The sequence below is a fragment of the Rhamphochromis sp. 'chilingali' genome (genome assembly GCF_963969265.1).
Source record: "Rhamphochromis sp. 'chilingali' genome assembly, chromosome: 11".
In the NCBI taxonomy this organism is placed as follows: Eukaryota; Metazoa; Chordata; class Actinopteri; order Cichliformes; family Cichlidae; genus Rhamphochromis; species Rhamphochromis sp. 'chilingali'.
In genome coordinates, this window is record NC_137938.1 from 36,506,040 (window position 1) to 36,530,087 (window position 24,048).

General features: G+C 40.1%; 3 protein-coding genes across 3 annotated transcripts in view; 1 reads left to right on the forward strand and 2 right to left on the reverse strand.

The window, feature by feature from the left end:
- pear1 (platelet endothelial aggregation receptor 1) overlaps positions 1-7,761 on the reverse strand; it is a 61,990-nt gene extending 54,229 nt beyond the window's left edge. The window contains exon 1 of the mRNA XM_080895817.1: positions 7,508-7,761. Within this exon, the coding sequence (XP_080751943.1) occupies positions 7,508-7,515 (8 nt within the window). The 5' untranslated portion in view covers positions 7,516-7,761. The remainder of the gene's footprint in view (positions 1-7,507) is intronic.
- A 4,392-nt stretch (positions 7,762-12,153) lies between these two features.
- gpatch4 (G patch domain containing 4) lies at positions 12,154-17,403 on the forward strand. The gene is made up of 8 exons (XM_080895622.1): positions 12,154-12,283; positions 14,330-14,408; positions 14,506-14,579; positions 14,670-14,762; positions 15,038-15,148; positions 15,725-15,840; positions 15,953-16,003; positions 16,205-17,403. The coding sequence occupies exons 2-8, from the start codon at positions 14,330-14,332 to the stop codon at positions 16,851-16,853; spliced, it is 1,173 nt and encodes a 390-aa protein (XP_080751748.1). The 5' UTR covers positions 12,154-12,283; the 3' UTR covers positions 16,854-17,403.
- A 1,375-nt stretch (positions 17,404-18,778) lies between these two features.
- The window catches only part of LOC308406064 (natural killer cells antigen CD94-like), a gene marked incomplete at its 5' end in the record, with an annotated part of 5,381 nt that continues 111 nt past the window's right edge, over positions 18,779-24,048 (reverse strand). Inside the window, 5 exons of the mRNA XM_080896866.1 lie at positions 18,779-18,963; positions 19,182-19,297; positions 19,405-19,559; positions 20,248-20,442; positions 22,033-22,137. Of these exons, the coding sequence (XP_080752992.1) occupies positions 18,816-18,963; positions 19,182-19,297; positions 19,405-19,559; positions 20,248-20,442; positions 22,033-22,137 (719 nt within the window). The 3' untranslated portion in view covers positions 18,779-18,815. The remainder of the gene's footprint in view (positions 18,964-19,181; positions 19,298-19,404; positions 19,560-20,247; positions 20,443-22,032; positions 22,138-24,048) is intronic.

Below are 24,048 nucleotides of genomic sequence, written 5' to 3' on the forward strand. Positions count from 1 at the left end.
CCTTTATCTTTTAATTTTACCTCCTAGCTGCAGAACTTCTAGATAATGATTTTTAAGCTTTTATTAATAATTTTTATCATCATTTTCTTTTTGTTTATCTGACATCTTGAGCTAGCAGTTTCAGTTGTTTATTCATACTTCAGCTAACAATTTGCAGCATTACATTTATCATTTTAACTGGAGATTTTATATCAAGTATGTTTAGCTAACAATCCGTCCATCCATACTGTTGACCTGATCTTGACCCTTAAATTTGCAATTTTGTACATTTATATACAACATTATAAAACTTCATACAATATAAACAATTTTAATATTCCGTGTTCTGTATATATTTCCACTGTGACAGTGTTGCATAACTACTTACACTTTAAATTCTCGAAAAGGAAGAATTTCATTGCTCTGCGTAACCACTCGTGTTTTGCCGTGTATATGACAATAAACTTCTTGAATCTAAGAGTAAGACCAGTTTTAAAGCTACATTTATCTCGTATGCACAATTTTTGGCAATTTTTTGACTTTGGAGTGTTAGTGTATTTAAATACTTTATAAATAAATAAATACATTGGTCTAGTGGCTATCTTTTTAGATAAATGTCAACTTTTCAAAACTGTTAAGGTCCACTCAGTTCTTTTTTCTCCTGCGTGATTACTGAGGCACTTGTACGCCCAGCTGTGAATCAGTTATTTACCAAACAAACCTGTGTGTGAAGGGTGGTAGAGGGGAGTCGGAGCTGCATCCTGGAAGACAGATGTGCATCTCAATGGATTCTCAATGTGGTCCGACGTATCTATGGTACCCAGATAACACTAAGGTCCTGGACCAATATGCACGCAGCAGCAGCAGCAGCAGCAGCAGGCCAGGACAGGTACAGTTCACCAGAGTCATTTTCAGTCATTATCTCTTCTGACTTTGCTTCTCTATTTGTATTTTCAGGAAGTCCAGCTGGGGACAGTAAATTCCTAAAAGTTAAGAGCTTGATTTACAGTCCTACCACTGGCACATGGTGTGCTGCCTTTTTGGAGGACTAGGTGGAAACCTGTAACTTATTAAAGTGATCACTTTAGAGCCATTTTTTCACATATAGCCCCAAAGCTCCCTCTCTCCAGATGGGCCCCATTCTGCAAGCATCTGGAAGTTCGAGCCTTATTTTCTTCACTGAAAAACTTGAGCCACGTGTGCTACCCTGAAGGTGAACTCTCCAAGATGTTCCTTTACTTAGTCTGTTTCTCCGTGCTTTCCCAGCAGTGTCGCTAGACTGAAACTGTTTCAGCCCCCACAGGTGGTGCCATTAATTCACTTTGTTTGGCTGCCTCGCGGCTAACGAAAGATGAAAGAGGGCTCTGCAGAATGTGCTGTAGTTAATTGAAAGCCCTGGCATGGTCATCTGCATTGTGCAACACATTTGTCTCTTGGGGCTTCTTGCAACGACACACTCATATCTGTTTAACACAGCAGGAAGACGGGGAGCAAAGAGGAGACAAGAGCCAGAGTCAAGCCACCGCACAGGACATCCTGGGCAAACAACACCGTGGGAGGGCAAACACTGAGGATGGCAGGAGGGAGAGAGGTGCAGGAGCCTGTCATCTTGTGATGATGTTCACGACTGGAGGAAACCAAGTCGAGGGAAACTGTTAACACTTTTTCTTTTTCGGGATGCCCAGAGGCAAACAGAAGCAGCAGGAAACACAGCAGGTTGTCTGTGAGTCACTGAGGGTTTTTTTTTCCATCACAGTGAGGATTCTCCAGGCTTTTCAACTACTGCTGGAAATTAGTTTCAACTATTTACCAATTAACGAGCAAGCCAAGAGACCACTTTTGTGGTTAACACACTGCAAACTCAAAAGCTACCGCTGAGTATCTTGTCAGCACTTTACTGATTATTATGTCTTTGAAGATAGCATGCTTTTCTTATTACTTTTTAACTGACTACAAATCTCTGGTTCATTATCATCTGTCTGCAGCTAATAACTTCAGCTCTCCAGCTCTTAGATTTTCATGCACAGGGCAAAAGAAGCCCCACAGGTCCACTCTGCCTCTGCTCTGTCTTCACTCATTATGGCAGAGCACCACAGGAATGAAAACAGGGACAAACAATAGGAAGCAGATAGGAAACATCTTGTACATCCAGGGCTGCATCTCTATGTTCGCTTCCTCCGGCATGTAAACAAAATAAATTGGGGTTAGAAAAAAGTGCGACACATAAAAGAGAATCCTTGAAAGGTGTTATCAGACCTGCTGCTCTCGCATTTTCCAACAGCAAGCGCCACTTGGCTTCTAAGTGTCCTTTTTCCCCACAAAGAACTCTTTTTTCCACACAGAGCTCGTGTTGTTTTGAATAATGGGTATGCTGATAATCTGTCATCTTGTCTATTTTGGGGCCTAGGTTTGTATTTCAGAAGTGGCCTGAAAAAAACAAAGTAGACAAAAAGAAGAAAATACGTCTCTCATAAAGCGCAAGATGGACGACTCGGAGCTTAACGCAGCTGGTGGAGTGGATCTGGGTTTGAACTCAGGAAAAGCATCGAGAGTTCTAGCAGTTCATGTCCACGTGGTGCCAAGCATGACATAAAGGCCATTTGTTTTTCACATGCAAACCTCTCATCTTGCATGGTTAAGTCATATTTTCTCTTATGGCTGACAAAATAAACACTGTCTGCCATCCGCACGGCTGATTTCAGCGGCTATGAAAACAAACAATAACAAAAACATAACCTCGTTTTCATCACAGTGGTGGAGACAAAGAGCGAGAAGCCTCCTGGGCTGTGAACTTGGTACCATATTTCTTCTAATTCTACATCTCAAATTTCACTTGGTTCCAGCCGTCCTACAAAGACACAGACACCAGCAAAAGCCCACGAAGTCTTAATGAACAATGTCTCCACGGCTGCTCCACCCACCACCCAGAACAACCACCGACATAAGCAACTTCAGGGAAGACCCTCACCACAGTACAAGTAGTCTGTGGTCACTCCATCAACCCGCCCCTGGCTCCTCCTTCATTTCCAGCTCCAAACCCTTCGACCTCTACTTTTTATAACTGGTTATTTGAGCCGAGGCCCAATGAAGCTGTTCCGGTGCCAGAGCAGAGCGAGCGACCCAAACCCCCTGAGCTGGAGGGCCGCGCTCCAATCTGCTCCAAATTATTTGCACGGCTGCAGAGCACATGGGGTTGAGAGCCTTATATAAGCCTGTGGTAGGAATATTCAACCAGCGTCACCTTCTTTTGAATTCCCTTTGCTCTTTGTCGTTTTCCTGACGACTATTTTTACATCAAAAATAACTTTTTGAAGTTCATACAGGCCACTTTTTACATCTTCTGAACTTTAATAGGGAAGACTCTGTCGCCAGTGCGTAAAAGGGAGAGCATGAGTAGAATAGTGATTTAACATAATCATAGACGGTGCTTTTAATGATTTATGTGAACGTATTTAACCTCAATCTCTGGAACTGCTTGAGTGAAAAATGTAGTATTAAAATAATGTTATAATGAATTGACTTCCCAGTAATAAAAATGCGAGGCATAATGGAAATTATTCAGCAAGACATGAAAAAAAGAATTCAGTTAATCAATAATGAATTAGAAGAAAACTTCTTTAGTTTGAAAGTTTCAAAATTCAGAACAAATCCGCTCTGAAGAAGCTATTTTCAACCACTTCTGACCACAGAAACTGGTCCTGGTCATCATCCTGACACTAAAATTTCCCATTATTGGTGGTTTGCACCAACACAGCACCCACCGCTGTTCCACTGGCATCATTTATTAAGCCTAACAAATCCACAGTTAAGTTCATAACTTGCAATGTTCTGATGGCCATGATGTCAACCATTTCAAACCTTCACTTTGACATCTGCCTTTATGAAATTAGAGACTAAGTGTTGCTAGTGAAATGCAGACTTAAGCCTCGATTCTCTGTTACAGACAGCTGGAGATAGCACAGCAGGCGCAAGCGTATTTGTTGTATTGTAATCTGAAATCTCAGCAGACCAGTCAAAGACAACAGACAGACACACGAAATCTCAACGTCACGTTTACATCCCTTTGACCCAAGAAGACTTGCAGATATGGAAAGTAATCAAAGTGTTATCAGTGGACTAGAGAATAAAGTGAGCAGCCCACTGCTTAGTTTTCTAATATGCGCAAACACAACATTGCACCAGTCTGCAGACATATTATTTCTACTGTAAAGTTGGGCAATGGAAGTTTACGAGGACTGACTCACTTTTGGAGCCCGACTCTAGAGGACGAACTCGTTTGTAGCACTTTCTTTTTTTTCGCAGCCACAGAAGTTTCTCCTTAAGGCGTACATCGCAGTGAGAGCCATTACGATATTATTAAATCACCTCATGAGTCCACTACACCCAGTGTAAAGAGTCACACCTACAAATATCTGCAGTAAATGTTGTGTGATGTTGAGATATATTTCATATAAGCCCAGGTAAAGTCAGGGCATAACTCCTGAAGATGGCATCAGTGTGCAAAAGACTAATCTGCGAGCGTGCACGTAACTCTATATGGCAGCAGCCGTGCTTCGATGGATAATGTAAACAAAGCCTTCAGACTGTGATGTTACATTGTGCTGTGTGGCCATCAGGGATGACTTTGTCAAGAAAAGGAGTGACATTCAAAAGACAATGTGCAGACACTCTGGCTGCCCCATGCAGTCGCACAATAAATTTTAGAAAAGCCCAAGCACCGGGGGATCCAGTAACTTAAACTGAGCCCTTTTTTCTCCAGTTCCACTTCATCTCTTTGTGTCTCTAGCCGGTGTCATCTCTAACCAAAACAAATCCAATAGCCTGCCTGAAATCAAGTCCTCTCCTGGACAAACAGATGTTCAGTCAGCCGGATCTCCAGCTGTCAGACTGGAGGCGATTTTTGTTGGTTGACCAGAGAGAAAAAATGGGTCACTATTATGCCACTGATAGCCGAAACAGTCTGCAAGAGGGCAGACACTCTGTCAACCAATGAGGATTCCATATGAGGGCACTGACGGAAAACAAAGACGCCCCATTTCAGTTCGTTTTTAACAGCCAGAATATAACTTATTGATTAAATATGAGCTTTAAAAATGAGCTTTTAGGAATATTTGTAGACACACAAAGTTCAGTCTGCAGTCAGAGACTTCCTGAGGTGTTTCAGTTGCCAGAGCAGATGTGAGGTCAGGAGTCCAGACCAGGTGGCTGAGATTTACTCTGATAGTTAATCATATCTCGCCTTCCATGCAGATGTTTATGAGTCGAAAGATGTCAGGGCCCCTTAATCAAAAAGCTTTTCATTCACAAGTCACAGACATTAACTGCTGGATTTACGGTGATTTACGGTGATTTTACATCTCCACAGAGGAAAGGAAACGTGCATTTTGTTTCCAAAACAGTGCACATGCATGTGCAGGAGTTCAACATTTCAAAGCTCTAAACTATAAACATGTCAATTTGTCATCAAGCCAGGTTTCTACACTGGTTTCTCTTTAATCCAGCGGCTCAGCTAGTGACCCCCTCGTCTCCCGCCCTCCCGAAATGTGCTGCACTCTCTCCTTTTCAGTGTAATCAAACTCCTTTTAATCAACGCGCTCTTTCATATCAGAGTGCTATAAACATCCATTATTGTGTTACTGACTTCACACATGCCCAAAAAAAGAGAAACAATCCACTGCACCCGCTCACATCTGCAGAGAAAACACTCCATCTGCCTCATCTGATTAACTTCACTAACAGGACACGAACGCTGACTCACACACCATCACATCAGGATGTGTGCGCTGTACACACACGCAGCACTACTGGCTGCAGCCACCTTGCCGCCACGTTTCACTGGCTTGAATCACGGCTCCTCTGTGACCCAGAGGTGCTCCAGAACAGGGATGAAACCTGAACGGCTTAATGAAGATCAAACAGAACAGAGGAAGATGAGAAAAGAGCAGAACTACTCCCAGCAACTTCCTTTGCCATGAATTGATGGAGGAAACATGCCAGACGAGCAGAGCTTTTTTGAGTCACGCTGTCTCTTGATAGTAGTTGGAAACGTTTTCAAAGCAGAGGCAGAGACGCCAAGAAAAAAAAACACACCCGGGAGGAAAAGTGTGCAAGTGCACGAAGCGGTGACACAACGGCAGGAGTTCATTTAAACAAGTGCTTTAATTAAAAAAGAAAAAAGTATGACTAATATGTGACAGATGTTATGTGACATGACTGCTGGAGGTTTCTTCCTGTTAAAAGGGAGTTTTTCCTTCCCACTGTCACCAAAGTGTTTCCTCATGTGATTGTTGGGTTTTTCTCTGTGTATTATTGTCTATCTGCCTTGAGGCGACTGTTGCTGTGATTTGGCGCTGTTAAATAAAATTGAATTGAACTGAATTGACAGTTTGTAAGTAGGACAAGAATAATCTTTTCTGATTATTCTTGTCCTACTTGTCCTACTCCTCATCTGTCTCAACATTTAACATTGATGTTTTTGGACACACATCCAGTTCTGGGTTCAAGCCTTCCTGAGATTTCCTGGGGTTTGAACTCAGAACCTTAACAGTCTGAGGTTACAGCAATCACTGGTTTACAATAAAGATACAGAATGGGACTCGTCAGGATCAATTAAATGCTTCTCATTCAACTTTAATACACAGTTAGACTTTAAAATCCAATTTTTTCTTTATATATCTGGTTAAACACAGGCTGCCTTTTCATATTTCATCTTGTGCTACAAATATTGACCAACAAATGTGGACCTTCAAAGGTATTTTATGTCTAATAATCAATCACAAGTTTGAGTAGATTGTTCCAGTATAGTTTTCAAAGCTAAGTGTACACGATGCATTTCACATGAATGAAGACAAAAATGTAAAAATGTGATTTCAAATCAACCGCAACAGCAACCACATAATTCAGCTCCAACACCTTCATGGTACCCAACAGACGACTTTACTGTTGGTGATTATGATTCAACATAGAAAATACATTCAGGACACAGAAACGTGAAATCTTATTTAGAGGACAAGTTCACTAATAATGTTCACATGTGTATTATGTTGTAATGTAGCAGTATGAAAGTGGTCGTCTGCAGATTTACGGGGGATTTTATTGAATATTGATGCACATTATCTGATGAAAGCAGTGGCAGCCGAAGTATTCAAAGAAATGTAAAGACACGTTCAGAAACATGAATAAATGAAAACACGACCAGTAAAAGTAAGTACGTATTGTCTGAAAATGAAGTACCAAAAGTAAGACTCCACGAATATTATATTCTTAAATTATAGTGATCTATAATCGGTATTTAACTGAATGAATCATATTTAATTTATCCTTTTTTTATTTCATGAGATTAACTGACGTTTTCGCCGTCTGGGGTGCAATAACAGCACATGCCTACACGCTACGTGTACGAGTAAGCAATTAAACAAAGGTGCATTCATTGACAGGTCAATAAGCAATAAATTATATTTGTTTTGTTTAGTTTATGTTTGTTTGTTTGTTTGTTTGTTTGTTATCTCGCTGACAGCCTGTTACTCACCTTGGCATCCAGGAACACGCAGACTCTCTGCAGCTGAAATATTTCACCTAAAAAGCGACTTCCGAGGACGAAACTGTGAAGAAAAACGGCGTTTGCTTTAGAGCCCATACACTTAGAAAAATCTTCAAGCCGGATAAACATTCACAAGTGAGAGAGAGAAAAAATAACGAGAGCAGTTTCTTCCAAACGAGGGAGGGTCGTAAAGTGGAGCCAAGGAAAGTGGAAAAACTGTGACAGCGAGGGGACCGAGAGAGGAGGAGGGAAGAGAAGGAGGGATAGAGCAGAAAGGAGGTTTAGGAGAGAGGGGGGGAGGTCTGCAGGGAGACTGGGAGTTGTTTTTGCCTTCGGTGGGCCTCCAGACCTTGATGTGTAAGTGTGTGTGTTTTGGAAATTTTCAGGAATAAGCGCTCCAGAGGGATAATACCTGGAAAAAAAAGTAAGTTTAGAGTGAGTGTGCAGGTGGAAAATACAGCTCAGATAGATCGTTGTTGAAATCAGAAGAGTTTCAGCAGGCAGCAAAGATAGTGAAAACGTGGAAACAAAATGAACAAGGTCGGGGGCAGGGGTCTTATGAAGTTTCAGCTGGTGCACGACAGATGACAAAAATCCAGAAATAGTCTAAAATATGTGAATTGATCCATGAAGGATTGAGTCTGTTGATCTAACATCCGGGGGCAAGTGTCAATTCTTCACGAAATCTGCTCCGAGATTTTCTCATTGTTCAGAAACACACAATAGAAATGATCATTAGCCATTTTTGCTTTTCACACATAGACTGTATACAGATGATGAACCTAAACCCAGTGACGTCACCCAAGATGCTGCCATGTCAGTTTTATGGTTTCCCAGAAGTCACTATAGTTAGATGGCAGTATGAAGAGTTAAAAGCTCTCGCTAACACTTGGTGTGATCGGACAAAAGAGCCTAGAAACAGAAACCAAGCAGTTTGTCACATGTACTCATTCATATGGTATATTCTTCAGTATCTCTGACTCCCTGTGAATGAACTGAAACTGAAAGTCCAAGAAGTCACTGCTTTGTTTGTTTTCTGAATTTTAAAAAGAAAATCAAACTAAGAGCTTCTGTCTGCTGCCACCTTCACAAACCCTTTGGCTGTACGTGCAAGTCTCTAGAATTGTATATGAAAGAAATTACACATTGACCAATATGTTATATAAAAAACATAAATAAGATTTTCGATGTAATAAATCTACCTCTCCCAAAATGTTGGCAACTATTGTAAAAGAAAAAAAAGAGTGTTTGTTTTATAATTAATATAAAGTCGATAGCTTTCCAGATGTGCAGCGGATGGATTATGTATAGATTATACTGAGGATGCTGATGATGGAGATGTCAGACTGACAGCATGAAAAGCACTGACAGTGGCTGCAGTGGACACACATCATTGTTTTAACCTTCAGTTTACAGTTTGCTCTTCTCCACAGCTGACTGAATGACCAACTACAGCACAGGCAAGACTGGTTGTTTGTCACACTGCCCCCTAGTGGTACAGCATATATAGACTCTGCACATCAATGATGAACAGGCAGTTTGTGACATTTACTCATTCATATGGTATATTCTTCAGTATCCCTGTCTGCCTGTGAATAAACTGAAACTGAAAGTCCAAGAAGTCACTGCCTTGTTTGTTTTGCATTTTGAAAAGAATCAGACTAAGAGTTTCTGTCTGCTGTGAGGAAACCACATTCACAAGCCGTTTAGCTGTACGTGCAAGTCTCTAGCATTGTATATGAAAGAAATTACACATTTGCCAAACTGTTTTGTAAATAACATAAATAAGATCTGCAGTGTAATAAATCTAGTCATCAGGACTGGCTTCACTTTTGAGAGCCAGGATGTTCATCCATCCTCTATAAATACTGTGTGACTGATCAGTTCCTTCTGCAGTATTTGATGGTTAATAAATTCCTGTGTGCGCATCATATAACCACGGTTAATGGTTACATGTGACGAAAAAGAAAGCACCTGAACAATTATAAACAGATTTGTTTCTTTTATGTGTTGAACATGTGGTACAGTGAACATAGAAACAATTTATACTTACAGTGTAAAGTTACAATCTGCACAAATATATTAATACATAAATATGTACAAAATAGATACATTTGCAAATAAATGTGTAAACATATAAAAAGCATTAAAAAGTACAAAACAGATTAAAAGGTAAGTTTCTTTAGCTTGAAGTCAAACAATAAATGCTGAGTTGAATTCTCTCCTTCCTTTTTCTTCTACTTTTGACTTCTATCTTTTGGGGGTCACCACAGCAGATTTCACCCAATCCCTGACATCCTGCCCGTCACACCAACCCTCTGCATGCTCTCCTTCACTAAAACTACCAATCGTCTCTGTGCTCTTTCTCTTTACTGCTGATTTTTGGAGAATCTTTGTGTATCTTTCTGCATAAGCAATACCATTGCAAACAAACACAAATGCAGTACTATAAAAAAGGCTTCAGGTGTTTGAATCCTGAACTCTTTCTAATGGCCAGCAGGGCTTGACTCATATGATTCTCAGTCAGATTCACTCCACACTGGTCACATCGCTGTCTGCAGGGGTTTACTCCCAGTCAACTACCAGAGCTATTGTCTACAGACTTTTAGTCATGTGTCTTCTCTTTCTTCACCAGTCTGCACCAGTCTCTCACAGACAGCTGTGTAATAGCCTCCTGCTCCCCAAACAGTAGGCCAGCTGATAACCAGAGTGTTCAGGATGCCTGTTTCCCTCCTGCTGGGTGCTGACACAGATAAACAGCTCATGGATGGAGGCCTGTTGGAACAAACATCCTCACTGTGAGGAAACCAGTGCAGAGGCTAAATAAAATTGTTTCCTGCCGTCCCACAGAGTGGACACTGATGGATGGCCGACATCATTTAAGTGTCGCTAAGGTATCTGAGGAACGCAAACATCTGCTGATGTGAAGCAATCCTGGGCGTAACTGCCTGTTACACCCGGCAAACACCATTCCCAACATTCAAGTCAATTCGGTTTCTTCATCCTGAAAACATGCTACTACCAACTGCAGCTGATGATCTCTGTCAGTTTTATGGTTAAGTTTCAGCTGCTGGTTGAAATATGATATCTAAAGAGTCAGTGTTGATCAGTTTGTATGTAGAGAGAGGCAAAAAGCACTGTGTAGAGTAAAAAAAAAATCTTTATTTGGAATTTTGAGTCCTCCCAGAGAAAAAAGGACTATCTGAAATTATTATCAGTAATATAGTAAATGCACAGTGCATGGTTTGGGGTATTTTGACAAGTTAATCTCATATAGGGAGATCTTGAATTGTTAATTCTTCTTTAAAAAACGTATTCATCAGAAAGGAGTGCAGCCATTAGTCAGTTTTTCCTCTGTGTGCAGGAATAAACCTGGAAAAACATCTGTATTAATACCAATTCTTAAAATATGTCTCATTTTTAATGTCAGTAAGAGAACACATTTGCACCACCCCAGGCTTAACAATTGATTGTTTTCTTATTCTTTCTGGTATGTAATGCTGCCACCTACTGACACAGAGTCAGTCATTAAAAACATCAACCCTGCATGACGTTGTTTGAAAGGCCACACACACACACACACACACACACACACACACACACACACACACACACACACACACACACACACACACACACACACACACACACACACACAGAGAGAGAGAGAATACAAATTTAAATTAAATTAAGCTTAAAATCCTAGAAGCACTGAACTGATTTGATTTTGTAATAAAATGGTTACATTTGTACTTCCATGTGCCTCTTCACCTCACTGTGCAATACCTTTTGTGCAATACTTTTGTAAATAGTCAACGGTGCAATAGACTCAATACTTGAAATGTGCAATTCACTTGTATTTTTATTTTTATTCCTATTTATTCTATTTATCCCCTTCGTATATTTTATTTATATTGTCTCTGTATTTATATATGTGTGTGTGTGTATTGTATATATATATATATATGTATGTGTGTGTATATATATATATATATATATATATATATATATATATATATATATATATATATATATATATAATATTCTGTAACTCTGTAACTTCTGTCGGTGCTGTGCTTTTTTGGAAATCAAATTTCCCAGAGGAACCCACCCGAGGGATTAATAAAGTTCTATCTAATCTAATCTAATCTCTAATCTAATGTGGCTCGTTTTCTGTTATTTTTCCATGTATGAAATGCTGATATTATAGCGTTTCCTGAACTTCCTCATTGAACTGGTTTTATTTATCTATGAATTTATTCATTGGGATAATCTTTTCATTGTCATCAGTGTGGTACTCTGATTTTAAATACACAGGTGTCATTTTCACTTGTTGATAACAAGTACATTCAAACAAACTGTGTAAACTGTGTAACCACATGTTTAGGGGACAAAGTGGCCATGAATACATAAGAACATGGAGGACAGAAGATTAATGAAATTTTGTGGTGACAGAGACATTAGACTATAACTATTTTTTGTTTGATTTTTTATGCATCATTTATTATGTGTCTCTGTGTGCTGTGATATAACAGATGTGAATACAGCAATTACTGGGTTTTTGTTTGTTTGTTTTGGTTCCTTTAATTTATGCACATGTTAATAAAGTTATTGGGAAAGGGGGGTTTAACCGCCTCCCTTCCGTGACGTGTTTCCGGTGTCATGTCAGCGGTCTGCTGGCACCGCATGTTTACACTCTGATGCTCCTGCACGGTTCCAGTCCTCACGTTTTTCAGTGAAACAGTTCGACAGAAACAAACGGAGGTTTGTGGACTTGTTATTTCTGTTGTGTCGCCGAAGGTTCGGGAAACATTGGTCTAGAAACGGCCGTGAACATCAGGTGTTTAACGCTAGCTGTTAGCATCAGCTCGTCCAGTGTAAAGAGCGAAACCGGTTCAGTTAGCATCCCAGAATGCGCAAATTCACCAGTTTTAACTTCACTCTTAAACCTGCTCAGGTCCTGAGATCTGCTTTAAACCTCTCTGCAGTTACACGGCAGCTTATAAGAGAAGCAGACTGGTTTTATAGGCTAACCGTGCGCGACATGTCTCAATATCGTGGATAAAACGATTCCTTTAAAATATATTGGATGTTTAAAACATTTGAAAAGTCTTTAGATCAACAGTCAGAAACACAAAGTCAAACTTTTATTTCTGTTGCACGTTTCAAACCGGAGTTGAGTCAAGCTGCTCTCCATCAAATACGTCGATACACCAAGTCTCCAAAAACACAGATAATCAGTGTAATTATTAGGAAATGAGAAATCGGAGCTTTTTAAAAAAGTTATCACTAATGAAGTAAAATCTGCGAATGAAAACAAGAACTGACTAAGAAAAGCAATAAGAAAATGTTTGCTGTGGACAAAAAGCACAATCAGCCTCTTTATGAGGGAGGTGGGATAGTCAGAGCTGAAGGGCAATAATAGGGAAGGTCTCGTCTCCTTTAGGGTCTTTATATTCATAACACTGCAACTGTTGCACAGTAAGAACAGTAGACAGGACCCTGTAAAACTCACCAGTCACAATACATACAGATGTGTGTTTGTGACTGACCTGCTCCCTGAGTGCCATTTATTTTTCAACCATTACCTGAAAATCTTAATTTATTCTCTCCATCACTCCTCCACCTCTCCTGTGGGTGATTTGTCTTACACCAAGTGAGGAAAAGAAGTAGGACTGGGCGATATGGCCTAAAATTCACATCATAATATTTTTTAGCTGGATGGCGATACACGATATATATCTCGATATTTTTTAAAGCCATTAAATAAGAACAAAAAGAGTTCTTAGTCTAAGCTGTGTCCCAGATGTCACACAGGCACTTTTATTCACATACAGCGCAGATGTACATGAAAAAATTACTCAGAAATAAATTATCAGCATTTATTAAATAATAATGCTCCATAAATAAAAGAAAACAGTGTTGTTTTTGTGCATAACAAAAAGCTCACAATTGTGCAGTCGAAATGTAAACTAACAGACGCTGAGCATAATAACAAAGAGACAGATTTCACAGCTGCTCTGTTCCCAACTTGTACTGCGTGACTGACAGCCTGGAGTTTGAAATCCTCTTTGTAACCGTGTCTCTTACAGGTGCCATTTATGGTCCTTATACACACACAATACGGTAATATTACGTTGAAGCACAGTACGTATCACTCCGCGAGGCTTCTGACTACGCTAGCCGTAATGCTCCGACAAACCATCAAGCGGTGCAGTTTCGTAGCTCAGCAAAGTCGTACTAAAGCATTTTTGGCAGGTTGCTGAGCGCCGTGTAGCACATAAAATCGGTTCGCGGTCAGTAAGGAGAACTCATACATGTCATACTGTCAATCTTTGAGAAAATGACAGCATTTTAATGTAAGGTTATAGCCCGAAAAATACTGTATACGAGTTCTGTAAGGTGGTTTGTTTCGGGGCGGGACGCAGTTTCACACATTCTTTATTTTGCACTTTATGGCACACATCTCTTATCTCGTATAAAAATATATTGATATATTTAAAAACTCGATATATCGCCCAGTCCTAAAAGGTAGGTAGACATTACATATTATTTCTGATAGGAAGTGTGGGAGAGGGAGTCCTGCAGCATCACACCATGGATGCTGTGCTGAGAGCATCCAAACATACAGCCATGATCTCAGCCCAGCAGGAAATCAACTAAGAACACACGCTAGGTTTTCTCTGCATACTTAACTGTTTTAAGGGTTTAAGTTACTCAGGTGTAACATGGTTTTTATTTATCAAATGTCCAGAAATACAAAAAAAGAATTGAATGGGTTTGCTTACATTTAACTGTGTCTGTGTGCAGATGGCAGAAGTCGTTCAAGAGAAAAGTCGTGGCTTGAAGTTTGCGGAGCAGCAGCTCCTTCGCCACGGCTGGGAGCACGGTAACATACTTTGAACTTCTTCATTCAGACATTAAAGCAGCGCTCGTGAGGGTCGGCGCTCAGGTGCAGGAGTCTGATCGGCGCTTTCTCTCCTCAGGTAAAGGACTGGGACGAGCTGAAAACGGCATATCGGAGGCCATCAAGGTGAAAGTGAAGTGTGACAAAGGAGGAGTAAGTGCTGTTCGTCTTTATGCAGCAGACGCTTGTGTTGACGCTAAAACAGGTTTAAGCTGAGAGGGCCATTTACATTTCTTCTGCAAGGTTGGCCATAAAGAAGGGGAGCAGTTCACCTTCCACTGGTGGGATCATGTCTTCAATAAAGCCTCCTCCAGCCTGCAGGTGGAGTCTGATCAAGTAGGTCGCTCATTTGTTTTATTTTTTAGGTTTTGCTCGTACTTATTTATTTAGCTCGTCCACCTGAGTGCGGCTGTTTTTTCAGTGTGAGAATAGTTTCAGGATTTTAGGAGCAGTTTGACATTTCAGAGCACCACCTCTGAGGAGTGGATGGAAGCTGCAACAAGGCCCAGACTCAGTTTAACGTTCACATCAGTTCCATTCAGGCTCCGAGTGGAAGCAGCTGGTTTGTTCACTTACACAGCGTTAACGTGTTTCCTGGTTTTCTGATGCAGAATGGGATTAAGCTGAAGAAGACTGCAGAAGAAGAGGATGGGATGATCTCCAATAAAAAGCCGAGGAAAGCGACACTGGCTAAAGATAAGCTGTATGGATGCTTTGTCAAGGTAATTGTTTGCTGTCTTTCAGCTGCATGTCCCTTCTTGTTGTACTTACTGCAGTTCAGTCATCACACTGCTTGCCACTCATTGCTGGTCACTGGCGTTACGCGATGAGTCATGAGAGCGTCTCGTTCAGGAAAATCAAAATGGCTACAAAAACAATGCTGCGGTCCCCAAATCTGACCGAGCAGCAGGTATGTCGTCGCCTCGACCTCCACCTTTGTTGTAGCGTTCGTGTGCGATTGCAGAAACTGAGAGGACATGAAGGAAAGTACAAAGAAATGTAAAAATGTTCACACCCCAAAAACTGACCGTAACAAAGAGCAGGAACCCGTCTGGCACGGCTTATAAAACACGGGGACACGACCACACAGTAACAGCAAAAGCATAAACAGCGTCAACGACGTCGGCCATTTATGTAGTTCACATCGTAGGCTCTGCAAAGTTTCCCCACATTAGTCTAAAGCGGGCCTTACAGTGGGACATTACGACACTTTTGTGCATGACATGGACGCTTATTGTGTTTTTAAATGTAGTTTATTTTATTCACACAAACAAACAAACGGCTGGCTCTTCTTTCAGTCTGCCACGCTGCTGTCTGGTCAGGAGCAGCCAGAGCCGAAGGCCTCCAGCTCAGATGACTGCAGCAGCTCTGATGAGGAGGATGAGCAGAGGATGGATCTGTCCAGCACCACCAAGTAAGACTAACATTCACAACATCTGATCTCATCAGCAACTGAGACTTGGAATTGTATTCGGACCTTTTATCTGATAAGTTACATCGTGAGGTTTCTGTCTGACTCTCTGCAGGCTTTCTGACACTGATCTTATGAAGGTTTGTGGAGGACGCACAGCTCACAAGTAAGATGATATGATTTGTAGAATTCAACATGGAAAAAAACATCAAAGTCAAAGGAGCTTGCAAAGAAAAGCGTCTGGACTTCTTTAAGTTGCTTGAAGCAACTACGATGACCTGGATGACTGAGAACCTTCACAGACATAAAAAACATCAAAGAACTGTAAAAAAGCATAACCCAGTTTTCTGTGCTTCTGTTATTTTAGGGGAGCCAGGCACGGCTTGACCATGAGCGCCAAGTTAGCCAGGCTGGAGCAGCAGGAGGCCGAGTTCATGGCCAAGTATGGAAAGAAGAACCAACCAGCAAGTGCTCCTCCTCCAGCCTCCCGTTTAGAGACGCCGGAGGAGATGATGACAAGCAGAAAAAAGATGAAAATGAATGAGAAGAGTAGTGATGGAGTGTGTGAAACTCCCACAACAGATGTTCAACCTAAAAAGAAAAAGAAGAAGAAGGAAAAGAAGAGCGCTGATCCCGAGGAAAGAACTGATGAGGATTTGATCCATGTAGAAAACTGTGAGGCAGATGATTCGCACAAGAAGAAGAAGAAGAAGCAAAAGAAGAAGAACAAAGTGGAGGAGAACAGAGTCGAAGAGACGCATTCACCGGCTGCAGAGAGCGAGGAGGTGACTGCTGAGATGCATGCTGACGAGGGCAAGAAGAAGAAGAAATCCTCTAAACCCCCAAAGGAAAATGACAGTGACTGTAAGGAGCCTAGCCAATCAAATCACACAGGACTGGAGGACTCAGACGTCACAGAGTCAGTGAAGAAAAGGAAAAAGTGCAAAAAGGACAAAACGTGTACACATGAGGAGGCTCCTCCTCTGAAGAGGAAGAAGAAGAAGTCTAAAGACTAGTGTGTGATTAACTGGGAATCTAATTCCATGTCTGAAGAGGACGTGCTTCCCAGTGTACTCGTCTGTGGTGCTAAACCTGAATCATCAATGTCGACCAGCAAGAATAAACAAGTGAAATTGTGGTTTAAAAAAAACAATCAGCTGAGGTTTCATGTGAGTGCTTCCTGTTTAGCTTTGTTTAGTCGATATTAGAGGAACTCGGTGAGTTACAGTCTAAACGTGGACTGTAAAGGAACTTTGGATGTTTTCAGCAAACTGGAAAACATCTTTAACTACATCCAGCAGGTGATGCGCATTACAAGCCCGATGCTGTTTAGACAAGTTGATGATTTTTTTTTAAAGATTGCCTTTATAACATGAAATGTGCCCTAAATAATCCATCACAACCAGACGTGGCTTTTCTAACCTCAGCGATTGTAGCTGGAGTCAGTTTAGTTGTTCTGGGAGGTAAACATGACGGAGACCCCAGCTGTTTTTACAGTACTGGTGCAGGACGCGGAGTATTGTGACACATGCTGGTTTTATATGCAAATTAAATGATCAGACTCAGCAGACTTTTGTACTTTTGATTCTTTTATTTAAAATTGTCTTTGCGTAAATAAACATTTTAAACAACAAAGTAAACAAATATACAACATGTTTGTATCTTTTGTAGGAATTAGAAAATATTCATGTGCGTAGATCATTTGCAGAGTTTTAGTCACCTGACAGGTGTGTCAGCATGTTCCTGGGACAAGACGCACACACTTGTGACAGATGTAAACTTTGATGAGATTCTTGTTTCCTGAGCTGTAATGTTGATTAGCTGTAAGCTTTTTTGTGAAGATGATAGAAAATAAAATAGTTCCTACGTTAAAACGCCTAAACAAGGAATTTGTTTCCCTTCTTGAGTAACCACGAGTGATCTCTAAAAAGAGATATTACTGCTGAGTTTTTCAAATGTTTTTCAGCACCACAAGGTGAGTCACATGTACTCCCACTGTATTTAAGAGAAAGCAGATGTGTCTTCAGTGGATATCTGGAAAACCTGGCAACTCTAACCCAGATGGATAAATAGCACTACAGGCCAGAGGGGGAAAAGATTTTTGGGTGAACTGTTCCTTTAATCAAGATGTGAGAAGAATGCGTCCATGGTAACAACAATAAATGACCCTTTTGCCTTCAATTCCAACCAAATATCTTGGTTCGAGTCACCAAAGATTAAAAAACTGAATAGTAGAATAAATGTGTCTTTTTATGATCTTTTGGATCATTTTATTAATTAAATATATGTTCGACCTTCATTTACCTGAGTTTCAACATCAGTGTTGGTTGTGATTTAAATGTTTCTTTAAACTGACAGCTCAGTGAGTGTTCAGATGCTGAACACTATCCTCACTTCACTATTAAAAATAACAAAACGGTCGAAAAATCTTGTTGACTCGACCCTTTGTCATTGCTAAGGTGGCTCAGAAAAATCCTTAAAGTGTTACTGTATCTCAAATTTCTTCCTAGATGAATCAAAAAGTTAAAAAGATAAATATGCCTGCTGAACATGTGAAGTGCAGTGACTGTCTTTCCATCAAAAAGGGCTTTAAAACATCTGCATCACGCTGTTATTTTAAATAGATGATTAACAAAACCCCAAAAGTTGAACTTTCAACTTTTCCTTGAACCTCCGTCACTTTACAACAGAGACAGATGGAGACAGCGTTGAGGTTGACACGGGATGGAACTTGCAACATGAATTATGTAATCAATACATGCAATGTTGTGCGGTGTAAAAGTACAGTGTTGCATTATTTCTGCTTTTTGGCGACACACACACTGGTCTGCTCAAAGTCTGTTTTCATAAATAGTTGCAGCAGCTGAAAAACTACAAGTTCTCCATCCTCCATTATAAAGATGAGAAACGAATAATGCAGACAGTATCTGGAGCATGGATGGCAACGTGGAAGAGCACACAGAGAACGGCAGCTGGAACTAAGTGGACAAAAGCAGGGCGTCTATCTCACAGATGAATTTGTTCTGAAAGTCACCGTTCGCTTCGACCCAGCTTTTTGTGGCATTCGTCCCAGGGATGATCAGCACATATGAGACTGAAGTGTCTGACATCTCCTTCATCCAGTAACTATAAAAGCAGGACATGAACGTCAGCATGTGTAAAAACATCCCAAATATTTTATTTCTGCATAATTTCTTTCATAATGCATCTTCTTTTACTGAAATCACTTTATCCAATATTATTATTATTGGCATATAAATCACGATATTATTTTATCATTAATCATTCAGTCATTCCCACCACTGCTGTAACTTTGTTCTGTAGCTGTAAGACAGTTTTCTTACCTCAGCGTGTCATTGTGTCCATCAATCCAGACCCAGTTATTTGCTGTCTTCTGTAACCCAATAAAGTATCCGTGGTATTTACTAAAGTAAGATTTTATGTGACTACTGAGAAATTCCTGTGGGTCATATCATTCGTCATTCAGTGACATTTATGAATTATCATCAGTTATGTAAGAAAATATCATGGCTGTAATTGTGCTGTGGTCTTGTTGTTAGAGCTCACCTGCTCTTTGAGATCGTCAACAACAACCAGATCTGCAGCTTTGCCTTTGCAATACACTCGGCTTTCCTCCCAAGTTTTCCAGGGGGCGTTCTCATTGTAAAACAGGTAGCACTTGTTCTTAAATAGGATCCAGCCACTGCGGCATGGCTGGCACTCTGCAAGGAGATTAGAAACTAGACTCAACGTAGGCTCATTAACAACATTATCAAATTATGTAGCAAAAAAGCTAAAAGATTCACACTGTTTTCTTTTCTACTTTCCATTTTAAAGTAGCTTTGATGAGTCGTTCTCTGGAAACAATGAGAACACAGAGATTCCTTGATTTTGCTAATGAGAAATTCTTAAGCTTCCCTTAAACTTAATGGACAGATCCTTAGTTTTAGAGAAAGGCAAAAGACGGTGAGGTGCTGGTTTGCTTTATTGGTTTTGGTGTGGCAAATATGCATCTATGCGTTATCGCATGTTGGGTGAGCCGTTCACTCCTGAGAATTGTAACAAACATGTGGGACATACTGCCAACTGATGCGCAGGGGTTGAAGGTCAGTTCAAAGGAGAACAGATTCCATGTGCGGTAAAGTCAAAATAAATTGTTGTACATTTTAGATGATATTTGAGGCTCTTTACCTCAAATATAACTCTTTTCCTGGGTTTTGTGACCAGTTCAAATCATCTCTCCCAACCTGCACGCTTACTTGTTTTGTGGTTTTCTATTTAAATTTGTCACATAAATTCTCCGTTCATACTCTCATGACTCTATCATACTGTTGATCATCTTCAGCTCCTAATAAAATTTTGACATATGAAGCTTATTAACTTCTGAGACAAGCACAATGAAGCACTCACGTTTATTAGGACAGTAATCTTTTACTGGAAAGTTATCAAACTTCAGGATGACTTCCAGCGTGCAGTTGAGATTGTCTCTCTGTCTTCTCAGCTCCCGAGTTTTATTGTCTGAGATTTCCTTCTCCATGGCCAACTGCTGATGTTCTGCTGTGAGGTTACTGAGGTTTGCTGCCTGTACCTTAAATAGCAAACTCACTGTGAAGGAGAGAAGACAGCACAGCACTCATCATCACAGCCGACCAATGAGGGTTCACATCCAGTCCTAACAGAGAAGCCTCCTCTTCCTGTCTTCATTGTGAGACAAAGCTGAAGACACCAAACACACTAAAACATGAATGTATAATAAAATGTTTTTTTAACCACCAGTAGAAGGTAATAAATAGTAAAAAGGAAAATTAGCCTTAAATTAAAATCCAGGCACTAGAGGTACAGAAAGCTCGAGTAACAAGTAATAAAATGCAGTTTTGTATTTTAGTGGGAAAGAGATTAAAAAAAATAAATGGTTCAGGTTATACGGGGAAAAATTAATCTCTGTTTTTTAAGCCACCTTTATAAACAGCTTTGAAGGTTTTTCCACATACAGTGAATATGTAATGAGTACGTTTAACTAACTGATCCACAAACAACCATTAAATCAAGACAGAAGCTAAGTAGGAATAAATATGTGTTAGAAATTAACAGGGTTTGCACAGGGAGGAGGATGGGGTGGATGGATGGGTTTGATGAATTTCAGGCTATGTCCACAGTAGCCCAGATAGATTTGAAAACGGCCTTTTCATCTGAAAACGCTCTGCGTCCACACTAGCATTTTCAGTCATTTTCACAGAGTTGTGAAAAGTTTTCACAGAGTTCACACATTTTTGCAGCTAACCAATCCTTTCTTTTTTCATTGCCACATCACATGATGCCTATAATGCCCTGGAGAAGCAAAACAAACCACATATATGGTTTTTTAGGCTGGATAGAACCATTACTTCCTTCTTTTACTCTTTAATGTCACTGTCGTTACTCACGCAGCAGGTCGAGCTTTTCACAAAGCTTCACTATGTAACTTCAAGCCTAAAAATCACCCCAAATTAGCCAAGTTTCATTTACTCAGGAATACTACTACTACTAACAATAATTATAATACACCTTTTGTTCATAAAACTTCAGAAATAACATGAGGTTCTGCAGTGTTCTGTAAGGTTATTGTGGACTGCTCAGAAACAATAACTTAACACTTAAATCACACATCAGATCTTCAAGAATAATTCAAAAATCTTTACTGGCATTTATTATGTAACGTGATGTAAAGCAAACTGCATAACAGCTGGCACTGAAAACTCAAAACCATCAAACCTTTGATGGTTTAAAAACACCAAATATCAAAGTAAAATTCTGTTGAGCAGAACCAACACTAAACAGAGAATTAGAAAATCAATGCATAAAAATATTTTATTTACTTAAAATAAAAATGAAAGCTAGACTTTTGGGAGAACATGAGAACTAAATGTAACAATAAAGTTGAAAATAGGATGAAAACTGTCTTTATTTATTTTTTATTTCTATTTTTTGGTCAAATTTGTGACTCAGCTGCTTTCACATGGTGTTGTCTTTGTATTGTAATATCTGCCCCTGTTAATTACCCTCCATATTATAATAATTAAGAAAGGTAAACAAACAGTGAAACTAATAAAAAAAAACAGCTGAAACGAGCAAACCCACTCTCTGGAAACATGCAAAAATCCAGAACAAAATAAAACTAAAACTAAATAGAGTTTGGTGTGCTGAACTCAGACTTACTGTAGATGATGGCGATGATGCCCACCAGCAGGAGGACACAAAGGATCTCCAAACATGCCAGCAGTAGACGGAAATTGGAGCATGCAGCTGCTTTGCCTTCTGCTTCTAATGAGAAATTTGACGTCATTATTATGAGAAACTGTCACATGGACTTTTACTGTTGTGTGATGCTGCAGCTCATTCCTTTGCTCGTGTGTTGTCTGTTTTCTTAGGCTCTGTTGTGTTAGCCTCTCAGGACCACTGAGGCACCAGATGTTCATGTCAGATGTTGTCAAAGACATACAGGTAGTGAATACATTTGTTCCACTGATGGTCTAAAACATTTTGCTGCTAAATTAGTGAAGATGAAAAAGGGATTTTATAACTTACCAGGTGCAGGAGGAGGACCAGCTGGCGCTTTAGATTTAACTTCAGAATAAATGGCTGGGTCCTCGTTTTTTTCTGGAAGACAGAAATAACTAAACGAATGGACTCATAGAGATGAGTTTGACAACAACACAACCCACAGAATTACAAAATGCGCAGTCATGTGTCATTAAAGCATATCATTGATCTCTTAGGTCGCTCTATATTCCCCTTTTCTTTCCTTCTCCTTCCCCTCACACACCACACTCTGCAAAATCACCACTGTTAAATTAACACAGTGAGTTTTAAACCTGACACTAGAAAAGTGTCTATATGTGTTGACTCCTTTAACTGTTAAATGAACACTTTTGAAAGTGAACTGCTTGTCCACCACTACTATGTTCGTTAGGTTAGCCTCCACTGGTTTGTAGTCTCACTGGATCTGTTCCAACATAACACAGTATTTTATTCTATGTTATTTTATTCTATTCCATGTTTTTCTTAATTATTCCTGCTTGTAACTTTGCACTGTTCACTTCCTGCCGTGACCCAACAAATTTCCCATGTGAGGACTAAAAAAGGTTTATCTTATCTCTTATACTGTGCCGACCACTGGGTTATGGCGTTCCATGTATGTCCCGCCTGCTAGCATCTTGCACCCTGCAGTTATGTGCTGGATTGTCTGAGGGGCATCTTTACACAGGCTGCACCTGGGATGTTGCCTGGTGTGACAGACCCCAGCCTCTATGGATTTTGTACTACTCAAGACTTGCCTTAGTCTCTGCAGGTGGTTGCAGTATTTTTGCATTACTTGTGTTGGTCTGTTTTCTCAGGCTGTGTCATTGTCAAATACAGAAAGTTTAAAGCATGAATTTGCTTTGTTGCTCATGTAATATCTGCATGAACGTTATAACTTACCAGGTGCAGGAGGAGGACCAGCAGGCGCTTTAGATTTAACTTCAGAATAAATGGTTGAGTCCTGGATTTTTTCTAGAAGACACAAATGACTGAATGCAGGGATTCATACCAACAAGTCTGACATGTGTGCCATGTGCTAGTTTTCAAACTAGCTTTATCACATCATTTATGATAAAGCCAAACAATGTGATAAACTCAAAAAGATAAGTCTGAGCTCATGACTTGGCGTATAAAATAGAAATGTTGTGCTTTCTAGTGATTTGAATGTTTCCGAATTTTAATGATAAATAATCTTTTTGTTGTTTTTAAATAAAAACGGGATGATATGATGTGAACAGAGCAGCGTTCTTTCATCAGGCAACTTCACAAAGATATAAACAGTCAGACTTATCAGTGATTCATTTTTGAATGAAGGAGGAGAGTAACTTACCTTTTGTTAGTGAAGCACCAGTTTTGAAAACCATTGTGGAATAATTGACTTCTTCCTCCATCATTAAAAGCCAAATTGCCTTCAGCGCAAAGAAAACTAAAACTGGCCTCAACAGGAGCGGACTGTTAAAAGAGTGTTACTGACACCCCACCCACATGCCCATCATGTGGGTGGGGTGTCACACGCACCATAAAACAATATGAAATTCCAGCTGTAACTGGCACAGAACAAACCCGCGGTTCCTCTTCCTATTACTCCTCAACGTGTTCATACACATGCCTGATCTCGGAATTATGTTGCTTCTGTAACACACCGTTACGCTA

Bases quoted from the DNA above. Each gene is read 5' to 3' on its own strand.
- gpatch4 (XM_080895622.1), top strand. From the start codon at position 14,330: ATGGCAGAAGTCGTTCAAGAGAAAAGTCGTGGCTTGAAGTTTGCGGAG. The intron at 15,149-15,724 runs GTAATTGTTTGC...CTCTTCTTTCAG, and splicing joins TGTATGGATGCTTTGTCAAG to TCTGCCACGCTGCTGTCTGG. The intron at 15,841-15,952 runs GTAAGACTAACA...GACTCTCTGCAG, and splicing joins GATCTGTCCAGCACCACCAA to GCTTTCTGACACTGATCTTA.